The sequence below is a fragment of the Apteryx mantelli genome, chromosome 1, assembly GCF_036417845.1.
Source record: "Apteryx mantelli isolate bAptMan1 chromosome 1, bAptMan1.hap1, whole genome shotgun sequence".
Taxonomy (NCBI): Eukaryota; Metazoa; Chordata; class Aves; order Apterygiformes; family Apterygidae; genus Apteryx; species Apteryx mantelli.
The window spans coordinates 192237199-192256389 of NC_089978.1; the positions used below are offsets into that span (position 1 = coordinate 192237199).

Sequence of the window (19191 nt, forward strand, 5' to 3'; positions counted from 1 at the left end):
GACAGCACCCATATTATACTTTCATTTTGTTTTTTTGATAGTAACAAAATATCCAGCATCTAAACTCCTTTAGCAGTACACTTTAAAGAGTAGCCAAAACAACACTGAGAAATCCCAGGCAATTTCTACATCAGGATATAACCGCTTTCTTTTCCAAATTTACTCAATAGTCTAGCTAACTTAATAGATCCCAAAACTGACCTCAAGCAGGGTTTCTTGCTGTTACTGTTTACTGCCTTATTTCTACCAAATGTAAGATTTCTACTCACAGACCATAATACCTACCTATTCGGATAATGTGCACAGTGATGTAGATGTCCTTCCTGAGTTCACTGCTACCCAAATCCTGCACAAAATCAGAACTTCATTATTTCTGACCCCTGATCAAAATGTCATTTTTAAACGTCATGATTAAAATGACATTTAAAAAGATATTTCCACATTGCTTTTCTGCCAGTGAAAGTGATAAACAAATTCACTGTTCATTTATACAGCATTAACAAATTAGCGCTTTAACATTTTAAATTGGGGGTCATGCAAAAGTACTCAAAACTAATGTCCTAAAATATGGGCTAGAATATACTATAATGCAGCAAAACTGGACAGTGGAAGGATACAAAAGACTCACTGTGTGCCTTGAATAACAGTGATGCACTAGTGCAGTTCCTAATATTCGCAAAGTACAAAGAGTGCTGGACAAGCAATCTTCTGGGTGTAAAATGTACAAGAAGGAAAAAGGACTAGACCTTCCCTGCAGGGAAAAGGACTGCTACATAAGCACACTTAGAAGTTTAGAAATGAGGTCCACACATTGTCAGAAAAAAGTCAAATTCATACTTAAATAATACATTTCAACCAACCTTTATACTTGATGTTCATAGCAAAATAAGAGCTTAGAACAGCACTGAGACAACTAACAAAATAATAATTTAATCCACCTTTAATTGTAAATACCCAGCACAAAGACAACTGAGAACAGCAAGAACTCACCACAAAGAGAGAACAGTGTCTTTCAGGCTTTTCTGGACATTTTGGCAAACCATTCCTATTCAGTCTTAAAAAAAATCTTTCACTGTAAGAAAACAAATATGACAGATGTTAAACAACAGTACAGCAAATTAGATCTCAGTTTGATCTTATTGCTAGGTGCAATTTTCCTCAAGATGTAAAAGAATGAAATAATTCTTCTTTCTAAAGGCTTTACCATTAACCAATGCAAATGGGAGAGAACAGTGGAAGGGAGGTGACTTGCTCATGCACCTAACAAAATTACTACAAACTCGATACAAAATAAAAGCCTGATTGTAATTGGGAGAAATGATATTTTACATCCTATTACATACAGAATTGTAAACAATAAAATCTATTTGTCCTAAAATTGAAATCAGATGTGTGGCATGTTGGTATTGATTCTTGCTAAACAAGTATTAAGACTACCACACTCAACATTCAACCAATACTTTTTTTCAGAAATAGGAAAATGATCCTAGAGGATATTTTTCCTACCTAATCCTATCAAAATATATCTCAAGACGACAGATTTTACTAGTCTTGTGAAAGTCCTGTAACTTCCAGTAGGGCAAACATTTTCAGAATTCTGTTATGCAATCTACTGTAGGCTGTTAAATGCTGTGGCCAATAATCCTGAGAGCAGAGAGATGCAGGGAATTCTTATTTTATAGTAGGAGAGGGCACAAGACCCTGTTTAAAAAGAAATTACTTTATGAAACATTCCTGTTTGACAGTAGGTCTATTAAGGACAATTTCTCAGTGAACTTGGCACAGCATTCATGGTAAGTTTGTGAAGAACCATATTTTTCCATGTTTTGAATAATTTCCTTCAAGATACACCCTCACAGGAAATGTAAAAATCTTATTTCTGCAGTGAAAGAGGTGTGGAAGATGAAGCAGTGAAGCAGAAATGGTAAAATGGGCAGAAACATTATGCTACTCTTCATCCTCTCGTCCCCAGCCCCAACTAGCCAGACAGTTGAGTCTGGATGCCCTGTAATATTCAAATCAGGAAAAAGAAAAAATCCATTTATTGCAACTAGATTTTATTCTTTTTTTTTTTCCAACTCTTCTGCTTATCCCCGAGGCTAAACATGGTTTACCCTCTTCTGTACCATCCACAGCTTTAAAAATGCAGCTGGAAAATTGCTAGGAATGCAGCTGAATGAGATCCAATTCAGTAAAGACTAATTAAATTTTTATTGCACCAACATTCATCTTGCACAAAATCTGGATCAATCATTCACAGAATCATTCAGGTAGAAAAGGATCTCAGGAGGTCTCTAGTCCAACCTCCTGCTCCAAGTACGGTCAGCTACATGGTCAGACCAGATTGCTCAGGGCTTTATCCAGTCGGTCCCTGAAAACCTCCAATGACGGAGACTCACAGCCTCTGTGGACAGCCTGTTCCAACTCCTGATCATCCTCAAGTTTTTCTTTATATCCAAGAAAGAGTCTGGGTCCTCATAGATATTATTGATCTTCTGCGTATGAACTGGCAGGCCACTGGGGAAGCTCCCCTTCTGCAGGCAGCAGGAGCCCAAGCTCCCTCACAGGGCAAGTGCTCCAGCCACCCACCAGCTTGGCAGCCCTACGCTGACCTCGCTCCGGGTCACTGATGCCTGTTTGTGTCCTGGGCGACCCAAGGCTGGATGCAGGATTCTAGGTGCAGTCTAACAGAGGCTGAGCAGAAGGGGATAATCACTTCCCTTGATATACTGGCCATGTTCTTGTTGACACAGCCCAGGATGCTGGGCTGCTACATTTAAGAACGTGTTTCTTAAGAGCTTTGTCTGAGGAATGCTTTGTTTTAGACATGCCAGCTATCCAGGGTTGGCTGAACCTACAAGTATGTAAACTTTACTGTATTTGTTTTAAAATATTTGTGTCATCTTCAGCTATGCAACTTTTTCACTGGATGGCAGAAAGGGCAGAAACTAAGAATAATATAATTATTTTCTCAGAAACATTTGTGTTTTAGGATACAGTGATCTTCTGCAGCTTAGGTCTCTACGGAAACTTTAAAACTGAGCTTTTAAAAATATATTCATATAAACATTCTTTAAATCAACAGCAAAATACCATTTTTTTTCCTTTTAAAATGTTTTTCAAAATAATTCTGCCATATAATTTAGATTTAGCTCATTTGTAAGATAAAAAAATACATTAAAAATTCAAGACCTTTGTATTCAGGTCTCACACAAAATTATTGCTTATTAAGTAATAATTATTCATATTACCAGATCAGCTAAGGTTCTAAGACCTCACTGTGCTAGGCACCGTGCAAAAAACAGGTATAAAGACAGTCTCTGCTCCAGCAGTAATAATATAGTTTCTGTGATCTGAAAACAGCAATGCATTTCATATGTGTCAATATAAACTTGACCAATACAAGGCAATTCTGAATTTTACCACCTTACCTACCACCAGTCTGTACAGCTATTTTGTAAGTAATACATATATCTATACCACAGGACATTTCAGTGCATAATTTGTCCTTACAGCAACTACTAGAAATGTTGATTTCATAGTTTCTTGGTAAATGATATTTTTATCTTGCCGTAGATAAGCTGTGTTCATAGTTAACCTATGAACTGGCAAACACTTAACTGGGAGTGTATTATATATTTATTGAAGCTTACATTCTACAGAAATCAAAGGCACATCCTTTGAAAGATTCCTACTCACTATCCACTAGGATAAGAAATTTTCAAGCTCTGCTTACACTCACAGACCATGAGATTATGATTGACAATACAATTAAAAGCCAAGGAGTTTTGTCATGCCACAAAGACGTGCACTGATTGGAACAGACACGTAATGGTAATGCAGATCTAAATTCCTCATCTGAACCTGACATTTTTGTTTGACTGAAGCATAGGACCTAGGACAACAAATCCAAAAAAATCTTAATCCTTGTTCAGTATTTTGATGTTTCAAAGCAAAATATAGCATCGGTTACAACTCACATTAAAACTATTACTTTAGAACATTACCAGAGGACAAACGCAAGCAGTTAGATTCGTAAGGTTACAAGAAAAAAAAAAATGACATTCAGCATGTGTGTTTATAAACCATTTCAAAGGATTTCTGCAGAGAAAAGCAGATTAGAAAATGGTTGAGGAAAGTAAACAGTCTTCCTAAAACAAAATAAAGATTTAGAATTCTGCAGATATGAAAGCTTGGCTTCAAACATCAGCAAATACTCCAGAGAGTTAAATCTAGGGCTAGGATCTTATTTCACAGCAGTTTTCTCAGCAATCGGTCACACATACATACATACAGCAAATATGCACAGCAGCATCCCAAAGCAGAAATACCTTTCCTTTGTGTTAAGAGCATTTGTTTTTAGTTTAAACTGCACTGAATTTTTATGAGCACCAATCTTGCCACTTAAATATGCTGTATACATTTTAACTCTGCTATTTTCTGACTGAAAATAAGGAAATAACTAATGCTGGAGAGATTAATTTAAGCAGGTCAGCAAGGGATTTTTGTGTTGTAATTTCCCATGTATTACTGAAGTAACAATGTGTTCCAAATCTGCAGGCTTAACAACTGCTTTTAAAAGGAACACAACCACAAATCGTTGTATTTTCATAAATGACCCCTATTTCCTTAGTATTAGCAGGAAAACCTTACCAGTCACATGTTACCAGTCTAGATAGATTGCTTGTTCTATGATTTATAAACACAGTATCAAAAAAACAACCAGATTTGTACCACATGGCATACTTTTGCGGTAAAGCTGTCATCAGATAGTCATATTTCTCAGTAAGACTTCCATTTCAGACACCTGTATAAATGTTTTCTACCTAAATACAGGTTAGATTGATTTCTAAAGCAAATAATGAGAGGCAATAAGAGAATATTGTCAAATAATTCACCAACTCCAATCTCTTGCATTCTCGAACACTGTTCACAAAATCTCTTGCATTCTCGAACACTGTTCACGGAGGTTCAGCGAGAATCTCAAATCTGAATCCACCACGGTAACACCTAAAGGTACACTGACTTCACAAAATCGACATCAAATGCAAAGTGTTACTCTGGCACTTCATGACAAAATGCACAGAAATGTGGTACACCATGTTGTAAGTGACCGAAGGAAACATGTAGCCTTAAAAGTGCATTCTTCAAAGAATAACTGAATAAGTGTGCCTACATGACTCAGCAGCACAAGCTGTTCTACAAGTCAATCCCTGTATTTTAACTCTATTATGTACTTATGAAAACCTCATTTGTTATCTCTCACTATAAGATAACTATCAAAGAGCAAATGGTGAAGAGGTAGAGATAAGGAAGAACGAGTATTATAAAATAATATTACATGATTTCAGATGATGATCAAAGCACTGACACTAACTAAAATAAATTAAACAAAAAAAATTATGATGCTATACGGAAGCTTATCTTCATGTTTCCTCCCATGCTGACAACATGGGCTACCTGTACAGTTACTAAGGAATGAAGGGAAAGGGAAAAAAAGAGAGGGGGAGGTGAGAGGGGAGGGCAAGAAAAACAGTTCTGTATTTATCTAAGTTGAGCTCCCAATCTCATTTTCCCCTATCTCTTTATTAACTGAAGACAGCCTTAAGAAATTGCTTTTGTGATACCCTCTACAGTATTTTAGATACTTGCAACTGTATTTTAACTGAAGGGTGGCATTATACATTCCTTGAGAAGAGCAACAAGTTACTTAGGAAACAATTTTCAAAGAGTCAGAGGAAAGAAATACTGTTTTACAAGACAAAAAGCACACTGAAATCTATCATCAGGTATTTACAACTAAAGAAACGACATATACTAGAAGCTGGAGCTCTCACTAATAGTGAGCTTAGCCTGCCACCATGGATAAAGATTTTGCAGCATCGTATTATCAGTACACAGACCTACAGATCCTTTAAGCTGAATTACAGGCTTGATTATTATCCTAGTGACTGACTGAGATAACAGCATGGACAGAAGCAGATTTGCAGTGTCTTACCGCAAAGACGGAAATCAAACTTGAAGAGAGCAGAACGAATTGGTAGAAGTGACTGGAAACAGTAACATTTAAGAATATTCCCTTCTCTCCAACAGCACATTGAGTCCTATGGATTCATCACTATCTGGGGGTTTATAACAGGAACTCTGTACTGTTTTGTGCAGATCCTGACATGCCTTTTGTCAGCACCCCCTGCAACTGCAGTGTGTTCTCATTAAGATGATCTCTAAGCCCACCAGAATGTCACTAGTGCTGAACACATTTCATCATTACCTAAATCTGTCACAAACACGTCACGGCTGGTGCACATATCCCTACACTAATATCTTGCTGTCTTCTGAATGCAACTAATCTTTTAAGCTGCAAATGGTAAAACACCAGCTACAAGAGAGGCCACACTTTGCAGTGTCCTCATCATGGCAATTAAAATTACTGAAGGTTCCTTCCTGTTATTTTTCAGTTTTAACAACACAAACATTAAGACGGCAACTTGTTAAAGGCCACAAAACCCCTAATCCAGACTATACGTTTGTCTTGCTTGGGTTGGTTTATCAGCTTTAAACAAGTGTGTATCTACACAAGATCACAGCAAAGATCTATATAAGCTAGCCTCCTTTCTCCAACAAATAGGAGATATTTGGGAAAGAATCTTTAAAAGGTAGATACTTACTTTTTTTTCTACTGAATATCGGCATTCCTGAGAGCAACTGACCTATGTGATGAAACATTCATAAATAATTTACCTAAATGAAAACTGAAACTTCAGCCTCTTACTATCTATCTGACGAGTATTAAGGGTCAAGCTATTATTGTTACAGCGAGTGGGTCTCTTACTCTTCTTTTGGAGGTCTTTTGCTTTGTAAAAAAACAAATGAAAGTGTGATTAATAGGGTAAACTGATCAAATAAGCCAGCATTTAGTGTTCTGACCTCTGACGTGGAGAAACTCCACAGCAGGAAGTTTAACTTCGTAATCTCAAGCAATTATTATTCAATATAAACTATTATTCACTTGAGCCACATGGGGATCCTTTACATTTCCGGTCTGGAGCAATTCATCTGACTGGGACTAAGAAGCCACTTTTTTTCCCCCGATCTCCGCCGACTCCTCCTACTCCAGGATTTCTCCTAGTTCTAGGATGCCAGCAGAGGAAAAGCCCCATGGCTTCTCCTACTACTTTACACTACTACTGCCAAGAAAAAGGTGAATGGGACAATGGACTGCATATATTCCTGCATGCATGAATCTTTCTGCTCTCAAAGAATAACTGGAAATACTGAGGCACATATTCTGAAGGGAAGCATTTGAAGTTACTGGAAGCCCAGGTTTCCCTTTTAAGCTATTATTTATAACCCTCTGTTAACGTCCAATCACAATCACACCAAACATTCTTGCCCACAAGCGTAAATTACCAGGTGTCTTGTCTTAAACAAAGCCAAAAATGAAATAATTAAGTCTGCTTAGGTATATAAACTTTTTTTTAAAAAAGTAACTACATTCAGAAGGGTACACACCAAGTTACTCAGCTAACAAGAGATTTTTATCCCAAATGAGTAACAATTGTTAAATAGAGCAGCGTCCCCTCTTGTGCCAAAGTGACCTTTACATCGCTGTCAAAGCATTTCAACACTTCTGCTGAAGTCAGGACTATCTCCTGAATGAAAAGGAAGTAAATAAAACTAGGCTGTCTTCTCCTCTATGTTGTTTCAAGGAGGGACAAGACAGAGTAATAAGTGACTAAACTAGAATGGAGGACTCCAAAAGAAGTCCTCCAAAAGAAGAATTAACTAGGAAAGCTAATATGCTTCATCTCCCCTTCGTCTATGAGGTATAGACATATATGCAATTCAAGATATATATGTAATTCACTGTGGCATACTTTAATACTGCACAAGATGAGAAATCTTTGTGTACATTACACAAAGAGAATTTAAGATAACACTGAACTTCCCTATGCTTTGATCCAGGAATAGCACAGACTATGCTTTTGTGGAAAACGTTGCCCTGAGCCAGGTACTCTATTGGTTTTGGTTCCAACAGATTGCTCCCTCTCCACAGATAGCAGAAACTGCCATCTCCTTTAGCTCAGATCCCTGCCAGCACAGTAGAAACATTCACCTGGAGAAAGTCAGGATCCAAGGCTGCTTCAAGGCAGAAGGAGTCTATCAATAACGTGGAGGTATTTGAGTAACAATTTCCAAGAACTGAATTAACAAGGTGAAAGTTACACGTGCTAAAATACAGAATTTTAAGGGGAAAGAGAGTATAAGTCTATCACTTAGCTAGACTAAAAATTATAAGAAGCACCTATATTGTCTGCAGCACATGACACAGTATTGTATTGAGCATACCCTCATGCGCATATCTTTCTTCAAAAAAAACCCAAAACTTACGTTGCTGAAAAATAACAAACAGTCCAGTCTGAACTGTGCCTCTCTAGTAAGTGTTCGCTCTTTCGTCCAGTAATTCTCTGCTATTGGGATCAGTAATTTAGTCTAATATAAAATAAATCTTTATATAAAATTTTTATAAATATAAAATATATCTTTAAGCAACTGAAAAAGCATATTCTCCTGTATTTCCCCAGAATTATATTAATTCTGGTAGCTAAAGGTGGAAGCAAATCCCTGAGTATGCAGGATCACTTATTAACAAACCCTCTCAATTTCCATGACGTTCAAGAACATAACACTTAGATATCTAATATCATATATTATATGCACATGAGCAGAAAATGCAAATATCAACTACTGTATGTGTGCACATGTGTACACACACATAAGAACACACAAACATTCACTCTAGTCTTTTTATTTCAAATATTGCACCATCTAAGCTGCTTTCCAAATCCGGTTTTAAACTGTTCTCCTCACCATTCCCCAATAGTGATTTGTTCTCTTATCTGTAGTTAAGAGAGATAAAACTAAAGAATCGTGTGTCTCAAAAGAACAGCAGATGCGCTCATGGTATACAACAAAAGTCCAAAATAACATCTCTAACACGGTACGCCTGCCTTGATGATCATGCTACAAAAAGAACCAGAAAGAAGCTGAAATCAACTAACTGGTGGTTCTACATTGAAAATTCTGTAACTATCGCATAAAGGCTGCACAGAGACGGCTGTGTTACCTGGTTCTTCACAGAAGTGTACTTGGCATATTCCTCCCCACCTTCCCTCTCCACTAGGTCCTGTAACTGCCATGCTACAACCCCTCTTTCCTCACCTGCCTTGAAGGTCCAAACAATTACACCTAAAAAGCTGCTCCCCAAAACAGCGAGAGGCAAATTCTTCATTAGTCAGAAGGACATTCATACAGGATACTTCACCTGTCCTTTTTTTAATAACTCCTGTTTTCTTGGACTGAATACACACCCTACATTTTCACAAATGCACTTCCCATCTCCTTTGCTGTCTAGTGCTAAACATTATTGTGAAACAACAGAGTTTAAACATTTGAGTCTCCTGCACTTAGAGTGCCAATGTCAGGAGCACTCATCTTGAGTAAACCAGATGCTGAAACTCAGGTGTAGTTTAACTCATTATCTTTCATGCTTAAAGTAACAGCTTCTCTGACTCTGTGCTCAAGAGAGGCCACAGAGACAAGTTCTTGGGCTGTAAAGATGAAAGACAACTTGGTTTCTCAGTAGTGAGCCTGCTGGTTAATGGAAATGTATTATCAACTGGATTCGAAAGCTTTCTTACTATTGCTCTGACTGCCGACAACAAACAATAGTTGTGTAAACTTCAGTGAGAGGGATGGCTAAAAGTTTGCGTTCTTAGGTAGGACAGAGCAATCTCAGGCTTGGGAATGCTGAGGGAAGTTGTGAAAAAATGTCTTTAAGCATTTTCCTATCCCCAAATCCTTTCAGATTTTCACAGAATAAGGAGTGGGATGGTACTGGGTATTTCTTTTTTAAAGGGGAAAAAAACAACTTCATTATCCTTTCTCCTGAAAAAAATTAAAGAAATAAAATAGAATGCAAAGAAGTAAGTATGTTGATAAACAAAATGCAGATTCCAGCTTTCAGCAAATGTTCATATAAATCAATTTAAGGTAATAGTGGAAATGAAATAAGAAAAATGTAAAAAGGTTAATTTTGTATATGAATGTCACTAAAAAGCTGAAGTTGAGAGTACAAAGGAAGGGTAAACTGCTTATGCTTTGACATGGTCCGGAGAAGACACAGTCTTTAAGCATATAACCAAAAGCTCACAAAACAGAAAATGCTAAAATGGCTTGCTTTTGTTGGCCTTGGATAAACAGTCTATTCCTGTTTGTGATGCTTAAGAATCTGTGTTCATTTGAGGGCAGTACAATCATTACAAACAAGGTTGTTCAAGGTGATGGGAAAAGGAGGATTAACATGCCAACTTATCTCTGCTCTTCACACAGATGGGGCCAGAAGCATCAATCATTGGTGATAAGACATTCATATCATATTGACACAGACACACAGTATACATCAACAAACAGAAAATCTCACCACATTCCATCTTTCTGAAGCGTTGCCTTAAAATTGTCTTATTAATAGCATTGCTATTTGAAAAAATGATAAGATTAAGAAAATGGTTTAGAATAGAATACTACACAAGAGCTGTATGTCACATTTGCAGATTTAAGAAAAATCATTTCTATGTTCTACAGCAATATGTGGGCATAGCACACAGAGGCACAAGCACTGCACAGAGGTAAAGGTCAGCAAAGCAACTGGGACTGGGGCAGGTGATGGAGCCACATTCTCATTCATGCTGATCAATGCCCAAACCAGAGCCCACTAGGCTGAACCAGCATAGGTAGCATGTTTAACACCCTCCGTCCTCTTTTTCATATTGCACCCCTGAGATGACAGCTGCCTGTGTCTTCAAATTTTTATAAAGAACAGTCAAGATTTCTGAATAACAATGTGCTATGAATTTAAATTTGGTCTTGCCATAACTGCACTGGAAAGGTAAATGTCCTGTGAGAACAGGACACTGGGATGTTTGATTTTCGGAAAGCAGTCATCTGGTAAATAAATACGATAATAACAATCTCATGTTACCTTACCATTTATCTTCAGGCTTTCTACAGCAATTATCTAAAGTATTTAAGCTCTTCTGATCTACAGTTCAAGAGCTGGCAGCACAATTCCCCCCACAAAGACACCAACACAATTCCAACAAAACTCAGTATTTGGTTTTGCCTGTCTAATGTCTAATCAATATTTTGGAAGAACCTACCTAACATCATTTGCAGCCACCTTGTTCTTACTAAATTAACAGCTTCTGCAACCAACTTCTCATATGTTTGTATATCAAACTGTAACTTTCAAGCAATTCAGTAATTTGAAGAATAAGATAGAAGCATTAATATCTAGAAGAAAACCCACATACTAACTTCATTAAAATGCATTTTTTATATATATATATATATATATATAAAATATATAAAAATACAGTGTTCTCTTGAACAGTCTCTTAAATATAAGCAATTAAAGCCTGGTAATTGATACTTGTCAATTATACAGTTTGAAGACAATATTATACTTATGGAAACCAAGTCACGGAGAAGCTAAGAGCCTTACAGGTATCTGACAAGGCTGAGCTGTATCTTTCCACAGACAAACCCCAGATCTTTTTCTTCTGCTCTTGCTATATTTATCGTACCATATTTTTTTAATGAAGAGTGTATACAATGATTTACCTACACAAACATAGTGGGGGGTTTTGTTGTCGATGAGGGGGTTTTTTTGGTAACAGTAGAATATTCTGGTGACTAGAAATAAAGTTAACTGAGTCTCAGTCAATAATGTACATTGTCTGGAGAACAATTAATTTGTCACTTTGTTCCTTGCTACTCGTTAAACCAATTCTAATAAAAGCTGATAAGCTAAATCTTTCCAGGATCTGATTTAAAAAAAACAATGTATTTCTGATTAAAGGATTGGTGCTCTCAAGAGCTCCAGTGTAAATGGGCCCTCTAGCTACACTAAAGTCATCACTGCTGCAACAAACTGCTGCACTTGGTAAGTGACATGAGTACATGTGGGGAAAAAGCACATACTAGCATATGTCTTTTTATTTCTCTGAATAAATCTGCCACTACAATGTGGTAACTGTGTAATCTGTTAAAATACATACGATATACGCCATGTGATTTAACTGCAGGAGAAGAGGTTCGCTTAGTTCATTTTTAGTTCATTTTTGTGCTGCTATGAGAAGAAAATATCCCTAAAACAAACTGAAACATCACCACACTCTTTGGCACTCTAAATGCAGGGAACCTAAGCATCTTCATACTCAAGACTTTACTGCACAGAACCTGCCAATAATTTCTAAGGAATGGAAAATCTCAAAGATTTCATGAATCTCAAATGACTAATTACAACATAGACTTCTACATTGACTAATAAAAGGATTCAGAACACAAGATTATTTCACTCCATTGCAGTGTTGAATATACATGTTTCCAGTCTTCCCTTAAAGTTCTAAAAACGTCTTGTCTGGACTCCCAGTGGATCTTGGTATAGTATGTTTGAGAGAATACACTTTTGAATCAAAGATATTGCACAATACATCAGCAACTGAACTGGAAGACAAACAACACTACAACAGTGTACACTTAAAACTGACTGTATACTAGGATCCTTATAGTGTAGTTAGTTCTACAAACTAAACTTTAATTAAGATAGCCTTTTACTTTTTTTTAGAATAAAAAACCTGAGCAGAAATAAAAAACTAAGAAGAATGTAAGATTAGAAGATACAGTAGTACACAAAACAAAGACTTTAACTAGGACAAATTGCATGGTTGTATAGGGCCACTAAAGCAGTGCCGTTCACAAGCTTGCACTAACTACCCAACGCAGGGACACTGGCCATTCTAAGGCACAGGGAGCTGTAGGCAGATGGAACTATATGCAAGAAACCACCAAGGAAAACTCATAGGAGTCATCAGTGGATAACTTGAACTGTTCATTGTTAATTCAAGTGATAACAAGTATTATTCCTAGCAGTTAGTAAGCTAGAAAATACATAATGTGTACACACAGTCGAGTGAAAGGAATATGAACCAATTAAGCAGAAAATGAATGACTTACAACTGCAGTTTGATGCATCAAATGTATAAGCATGCCATCAGATTCAAATACTTCAATACCAAGAACAAAATTCGACAGTTTTCTTATTTCCATACTTGCTTTTCCAAAAATGTAGTATGAAATGTTTGTGTCCAAGAAAATGGGAGTTTTTTGAAGTGTGAAAACACACATTAATATAATTATATATATATACATAAACACTCTGCAAAGTAATATTACTACTGTGGATTAATAATAATAATGCTATAAATAAATCCACATTTTAGTATTACATCTACTTTAATATAGCAGAACTGATGTTATTGTTGACACCAACAAAATTAGAAATATTTATTTTTAGTAGGAATTTCCATCAACAAATAGCCTTGAGAAAAGTACTATCCCAGACCTATTAAAACAAATGGCAGGATTCCTATTAACAGCAAGGCAGTGATCCCAAACAAAAGAACATTTATCCATTGCCTACTGAAGTCAATAGAAAGATCTCTGTTGCCCAAAGTGGATGTTGATCACTAAGTTAGCTACAACCAATCTAGAGAAATCCTCAGTTATTAAGTTTGAGGGTCGAAAAACTACCATCCACTGAATTTTTGTCATTAGCTGACATCAGATTTCTTTGGGCAAGTTGAAAAATCCCATTTCTACACCTCAGTTTCCCACATCTCACCTGAAAAACATATTATCTAATTCTTTGTAGATGTTCTGAATATTGTCAGTATTTGTCCATGCTGTTAAGATGAAAAATTATTTACTTGAGAATAATGTAATTATAATTTTTCCTTTTATATTCCAAGCACTAAAAGAATGGTAAGATATATTATAAAAATCAGAAAAAATGGTTTCAATGGTTTTATGGGTTTAATTTCCATTTCCTACTCGTTTTAATAGATAAAACACTAGAAAGGCACTGTTAGGTCACATATCATGAGAGGATTAATTTCTCTGTTAAATTAGAACAGTATCCCTTAAACATGTACATTGCCTACTACAACCATAATGAAAAAGTCACACAGACAATGATTTCTTTATCAACAGTACATTTTCAATATATCCTGAAACAACAGTAGTAATTTGCATATATCAGTTTTGCACATATCAGGTATTTTTCATTCACCTACTCTAAATTCTTTGCAAACATTGTAAGAGCAAATTCACAGTGCTTCTCCTTACAGATTCCCCTCTGAGGATCTAATTGCTAGAAGTCAGATATCTAATATTAAGTATCTATATCATTTATGAATCTAGCATCAACTCCTTCTCTGAATTTGAAGTCTCAAACCTTAATGAGATCCAAAATAGTCGCATAAAAAACAGGAGAGAAATAGGATGGATTCAGCTCAAAACTACTTCAGGGTATGCTGAACAGCTCTTTAATCAATACACTCTATGGATTCTAAAGAGCTATTCAACATACCCTAAAGTAGACACTAACATTTCATCAGCTGAATCACTTTCTAGGCTTCACTGACTATAACTAGATCTCCATGAACTGTAACAGGAACCAAGACATGTAATTCACAAAGAGACCTTAAGTTAAGATGTCTTTGAAGCTGAATTCCAGTCTTTAAGTCTAAGATGCTAAGCACTGGCATATTTCTTAAACTTGGCATCTCACTCACGACTACAGGAAGAGTCCTCCACCTACTCAGACCCAGAGACTGAAAGCATCCCTTCCCCTGCCCCAAGGATGGACTACCTGTTCTTCCAGGACCAGTTCTTTTCTAATGAAGCACAATTAGAGAAAGAAAAAGTGATGGTGGGCACATACTCATTTAAATACAGAGTGTGCAGTGAGCATTTGGGGTTTTTTTGTCTGTTTGTTCATTTTAAGAGGAACAAGGGGATGTGTTGGTGAAGAGAATTATATTAATTGCTTGGACCTTTCTCTAAGAAAAGAAAGACCCATGCTCAGTTTCCTACTCTGCCTTCAAATATTCAAACCCACATTTCCTACCACCCAGGGAGTACAGATTGTCTCTTATTAGCTAGAGCAATCACCACTAAGATATTGTAGAAAGTGTGAAAGGAACTCCATCAATTACTACTCCCTTATTCCTCTTCTGGTTGTCTCTTCAAAGACAAGCAGTGACCAATATTGCATTCCATTAGAATCCAACCCTGCCAGGAATACATATTGAACTTAGTTCCTGGGAGCTTTTCCAGAAAAGAAATAAAAAGGGGGAGAGGGGGGGAGGAAAAAAAAAAAGAAAGGAAGGAAGGAAGAAAGCAAGCAAGCAAGCAAGCAACCCCCCCCACACACACCTGTGTGCTGATATTTAGAATCAAGGTTTGGATTTTCAATATCTAAACTTCACTCTACATTATATACAAACAGTTCTTTGAATCTGGCATTAACATTTCATGAATTTATATTTTTGTATGAGACACTCAATTCTAGTCCCACTAAGTCAAATACAAAAACTGTTAACACATTCTGATTTCTGCTTATAAGCTTGATTTGACTCAGTTGCTATGGTATGCTTTTTTCAGAGGGAATCTTTAGCTGCAGCAGCAGAAAAAAATCTTTCATTACCTTTCATTGTTCAATGGCTATTCCATAAATCTTGTCAGTTCTAAACATGAAGAAAACTACAACTTTACTGTGACCTAAGGACAAACTTATTTTTGCACTTTTATATAATATTAAAACATACATTCCCAATGTTATCAAGCATCTTTTGTTTTCAAAGCTCAGACTTTTGCATAAGGTAACATTAACCACATTATTATCAATAATAGCAATAACTTGGATAATTTCAAAATAAAGGAAGATAAAGATCAAACCCTTTCAAAGCTATTCTAGATTTCATTAGATTAGAAAAAAAACAACAGCTGCAAATTCTGCAAAGTGACTATCACAAGATCAAATTGTTTCATACATAGAAGTAAAAATGACATTGTCTTATCTGTAATATTTAAATACTCAGTTAATGAAAACTTTCCTTACAACCTGTGCAGGAATATACAGCTAGATAGAGCAATACCTGTGAGCTTCTACTTAACATTATGCATTCAAATAGCCTAATTAAAACAAGCAGAATTGCACACCTGAGGAAAGCTTAGTACATGTATAGTGGTTGCAGAACTGAAATGTGAGGTAAAAACCAACAAAGCCCAAAGAAATAAAAAACCCAAGAAGTCTAATACCATAATCAACAAATTGAAGCAATTCATTTCAAGTTACGTATGTTCATATTCTTCTATTCTTAATCAAAGATCTTTGTGTTTCAGGAAGTGAATTAACATGTTTAGTTCCTTAACTGCATCTGTGCTATTAACAAGAGTTTCATCTATTATTTTCATTGTATTTTTCTAGTGGACCACAACTCACAAGACAGTTACTCAGGAATGCAACAGACAAATCACACAGCTAGTTGTGACAGACCTTAAGGCATTGCTACGCACAGCTCTTTGACCCACCATCTCACCAGAAATCAGCAGAGTAGCATGCAATGTTGCAGTTCAGAACTTGGCATACTATTGCCAGTAGGCTGGGGCTTTTATGGCAATGCCTGTACTGCAGTAGCTGAGGAGCACACACACAGTCTTCTCACACACCTCCCTTCTGAGAGAGGCTGTTTATTTCAGCTGTAGCAAGGGCCTAAAGACCTCTGAAATATCTTGTCAATCTGTATTAAATGAAAAATGTATCTCATACCATATCGCTGTGCACACAATATGTATGCAAGACTCCAGACTTGCTTACATGGTCTAGGAAAAACACACAAATTTCCAGCTTGGACACTTTTGCATTCCAGTTAATCCTGTTATACAGATACGTCTTATATTTCATTTGTTCTTGTGAAAACTCTATTGGTTTTAGTTTTTTCAGCGTGTTGAGGAATTTCTGCTCATTTCTTGCCGGGTTTCTTTGGGGAGAGAAAAGGAGGGTGTTTTACAGATGGTAGCAAACTGCCTTCACAAAGTTCATCTTGTTATTCCTCCCTTGCTCTGAAGGCAGTTTGGATTCATGACAACATGCTGCTTCAAGGTTTGTCGGTAATGGGATGAGGAAGTTCACACATAATAAGGCAGCTGCAAACACACACTGGAGTCAGGAATCAATAACTAAGGTCAGACCACAGCAAGCATGTGACAAACAGCTCTAGAATTTGTGCTTTCATGTGAACATGAAATCCAATCCACTTGCTTTCATACCACCACTACTGCCATAACCTTGTTTTCAGCAATCCATAACACCCAAATTGTTTTCTGTCAAGGTCCATCCTCAGAAACAACAGTAAACTGTTTTTTGGTGACTAACGTTCAAAGTGTAGCTCTGAATCAAATGTCAGTATTTAGCAGCTGTTATCCTAGTTGCTTATGATTTCATTAACAATAAAAATGATTTTTTGTCAAATTAGATGAACAACAAACACTATATTAGAATCTACAAGGCAGCACATTTTTGTGCCTTCAGTCAAAGTAGCAGCTAGTTATCTTGCCCATCTACAAACCACAGACATTTTGTCCAATTTCAACCAATTTCCCCGTGGGCCTCCAAATTCCTATTGCCATATATAAAAAGACAATTATTACAAATCTTTGGTTTTGTATGCATTTGGAGTAACACTTATTACCCTATTAGGCTCAGAGAAGTGGCTTATATTTCTTTCAGTGCATTTGTGAGCTGTCTCATCTAAAGTGTTTTTTTGCTTCAAAGCAAGTCTTCCATTCTTTCAATGGCCAGTCTTAAAGCACAACAAAGATGTTTGCTGCCTCCCAAATATATTCTTTCTACAGCGAGGAAAGCAGAAAAGAGTATAGTGACTATCAGCAGCAGATTCCGAGTGGGAGCCTTCAAGCCAGCCTCCCACCACCAGTGCACAAGCATTTAGTGCTGGTATGGCTGGTTCAATCTTCTTGACCTATTTCTCAAATGGAACTTGTATGGCTCTTCCACTAACCTCACTCTCCTCCTGTGCTCATATTTACTAAGCATATAACAGTTCCACTCCTGTTCACTCCCAGGTCCTCTCTCTTGGCCAGAGACATGCTGGTAATAGAGGTAACTACTGAACATCTAAAAATTAAAAGATTATGAGGGCTTGTTCAGTATTTCAGCTTTAGGACAAACAAAAAGAATGGTTAGAGGATCAGCTCCCAGCTGAAAGAGGCCAAAAAACCTAAATGAATTTGAAATCAGGATTAATTGCTTCACTATAGAACAGGTTCTTCCTCATTGAACTGCAGGCTCCCATTATAAAAAGATTCTTAATTCACTGACTGAGGGCAGCCTTCCAATCTCGTGTACCTAGGAGAATTCATCTTTTTAAATGTTACAGAGGAAGCAACAGTTCCAGTTGCTGGAAATTCAACAGTTTTGAATGTGCACTGACTAGGTGAGAAGAAAATAGATGTTGAAAAATGATCTTTGGGTCACAGAACTAATATCCACTTGTATGCATACATGTATACACGTTCCCACACAGAAACAAAACTGAGAATTGAAACAGGTAAACAAGGGGGAGAAAAAAAAATTATTTAAACCTAGAATGGAACAACAAACTATTAAGTATAACTGAATTACAAAAAGCATCAAAAAAGTGTCCTGTATTAAAACAATCTTCTGTGTGTTTCTAAATGTGAAATTTAATACTTGGATCAAAACACACAGCACGCATTGACAACACTTATATAAAAATCAGTATTTCAGTGAAAAAAATCATGTGTTACCTGATTGGGCGATTTTCTTTACTATCAAAGAGCGAGAAGATTACTTCCAGTTCCTCTCCCAAATTGGAACACATTAAACTCTTCATCTGAACAAAAAGATGGTGGCTACTGGCCGGTACTGGTGTGTCTTTCTTTCGATGACGATGCTCCATCTAAAGATACCACCAAAGCGGCCAGTTTGAACCAGTCATAAAAATCTCATAACAAGAGATAATTAAAAAAAAAAAAACCACCTAATACTGGACTACTTGCTTACTCCCAAATTTCTAATTTTTAATTCAGTATTCAATTATAACAACAGGGTTTTTTTTTCTTTTTTTTTGTATACGAGAAGCAGAACCCAGGCAAGTGACTTTGCCAGTGTTACACTGGGTTATACTTACTTCTGGGAAAAAACAGTAACCTCTAAAAGCGTACCCTTTTTCTATGATAAGAATT

The 19191-nt window shown here is 36.6% G+C and overlaps 1 protein-coding gene across 1 annotated transcript in view; it reads right to left on the minus strand.

Moving 5' to 3' along the window:
• Positions 1-19191, minus strand: part of DOCK4 (dedicator of cytokinesis 4) — a 264454-nt gene that overhangs the window by 137447 nt on the left and 107816 nt on the right. The window contains exons 8-10 of the mRNA XM_067314834.1: positions 18754-18905; positions 991-1072; positions 286-346 (exon numbers count right to left, since the gene is read on the minus strand). Of these exons, the coding sequence (XP_067170935.1) occupies positions 286-346; positions 991-1072; positions 18754-18905 (295 nt within the window). The remainder of the gene's footprint in view (positions 1-285; positions 347-990; positions 1073-18753; positions 18906-19191) is intronic.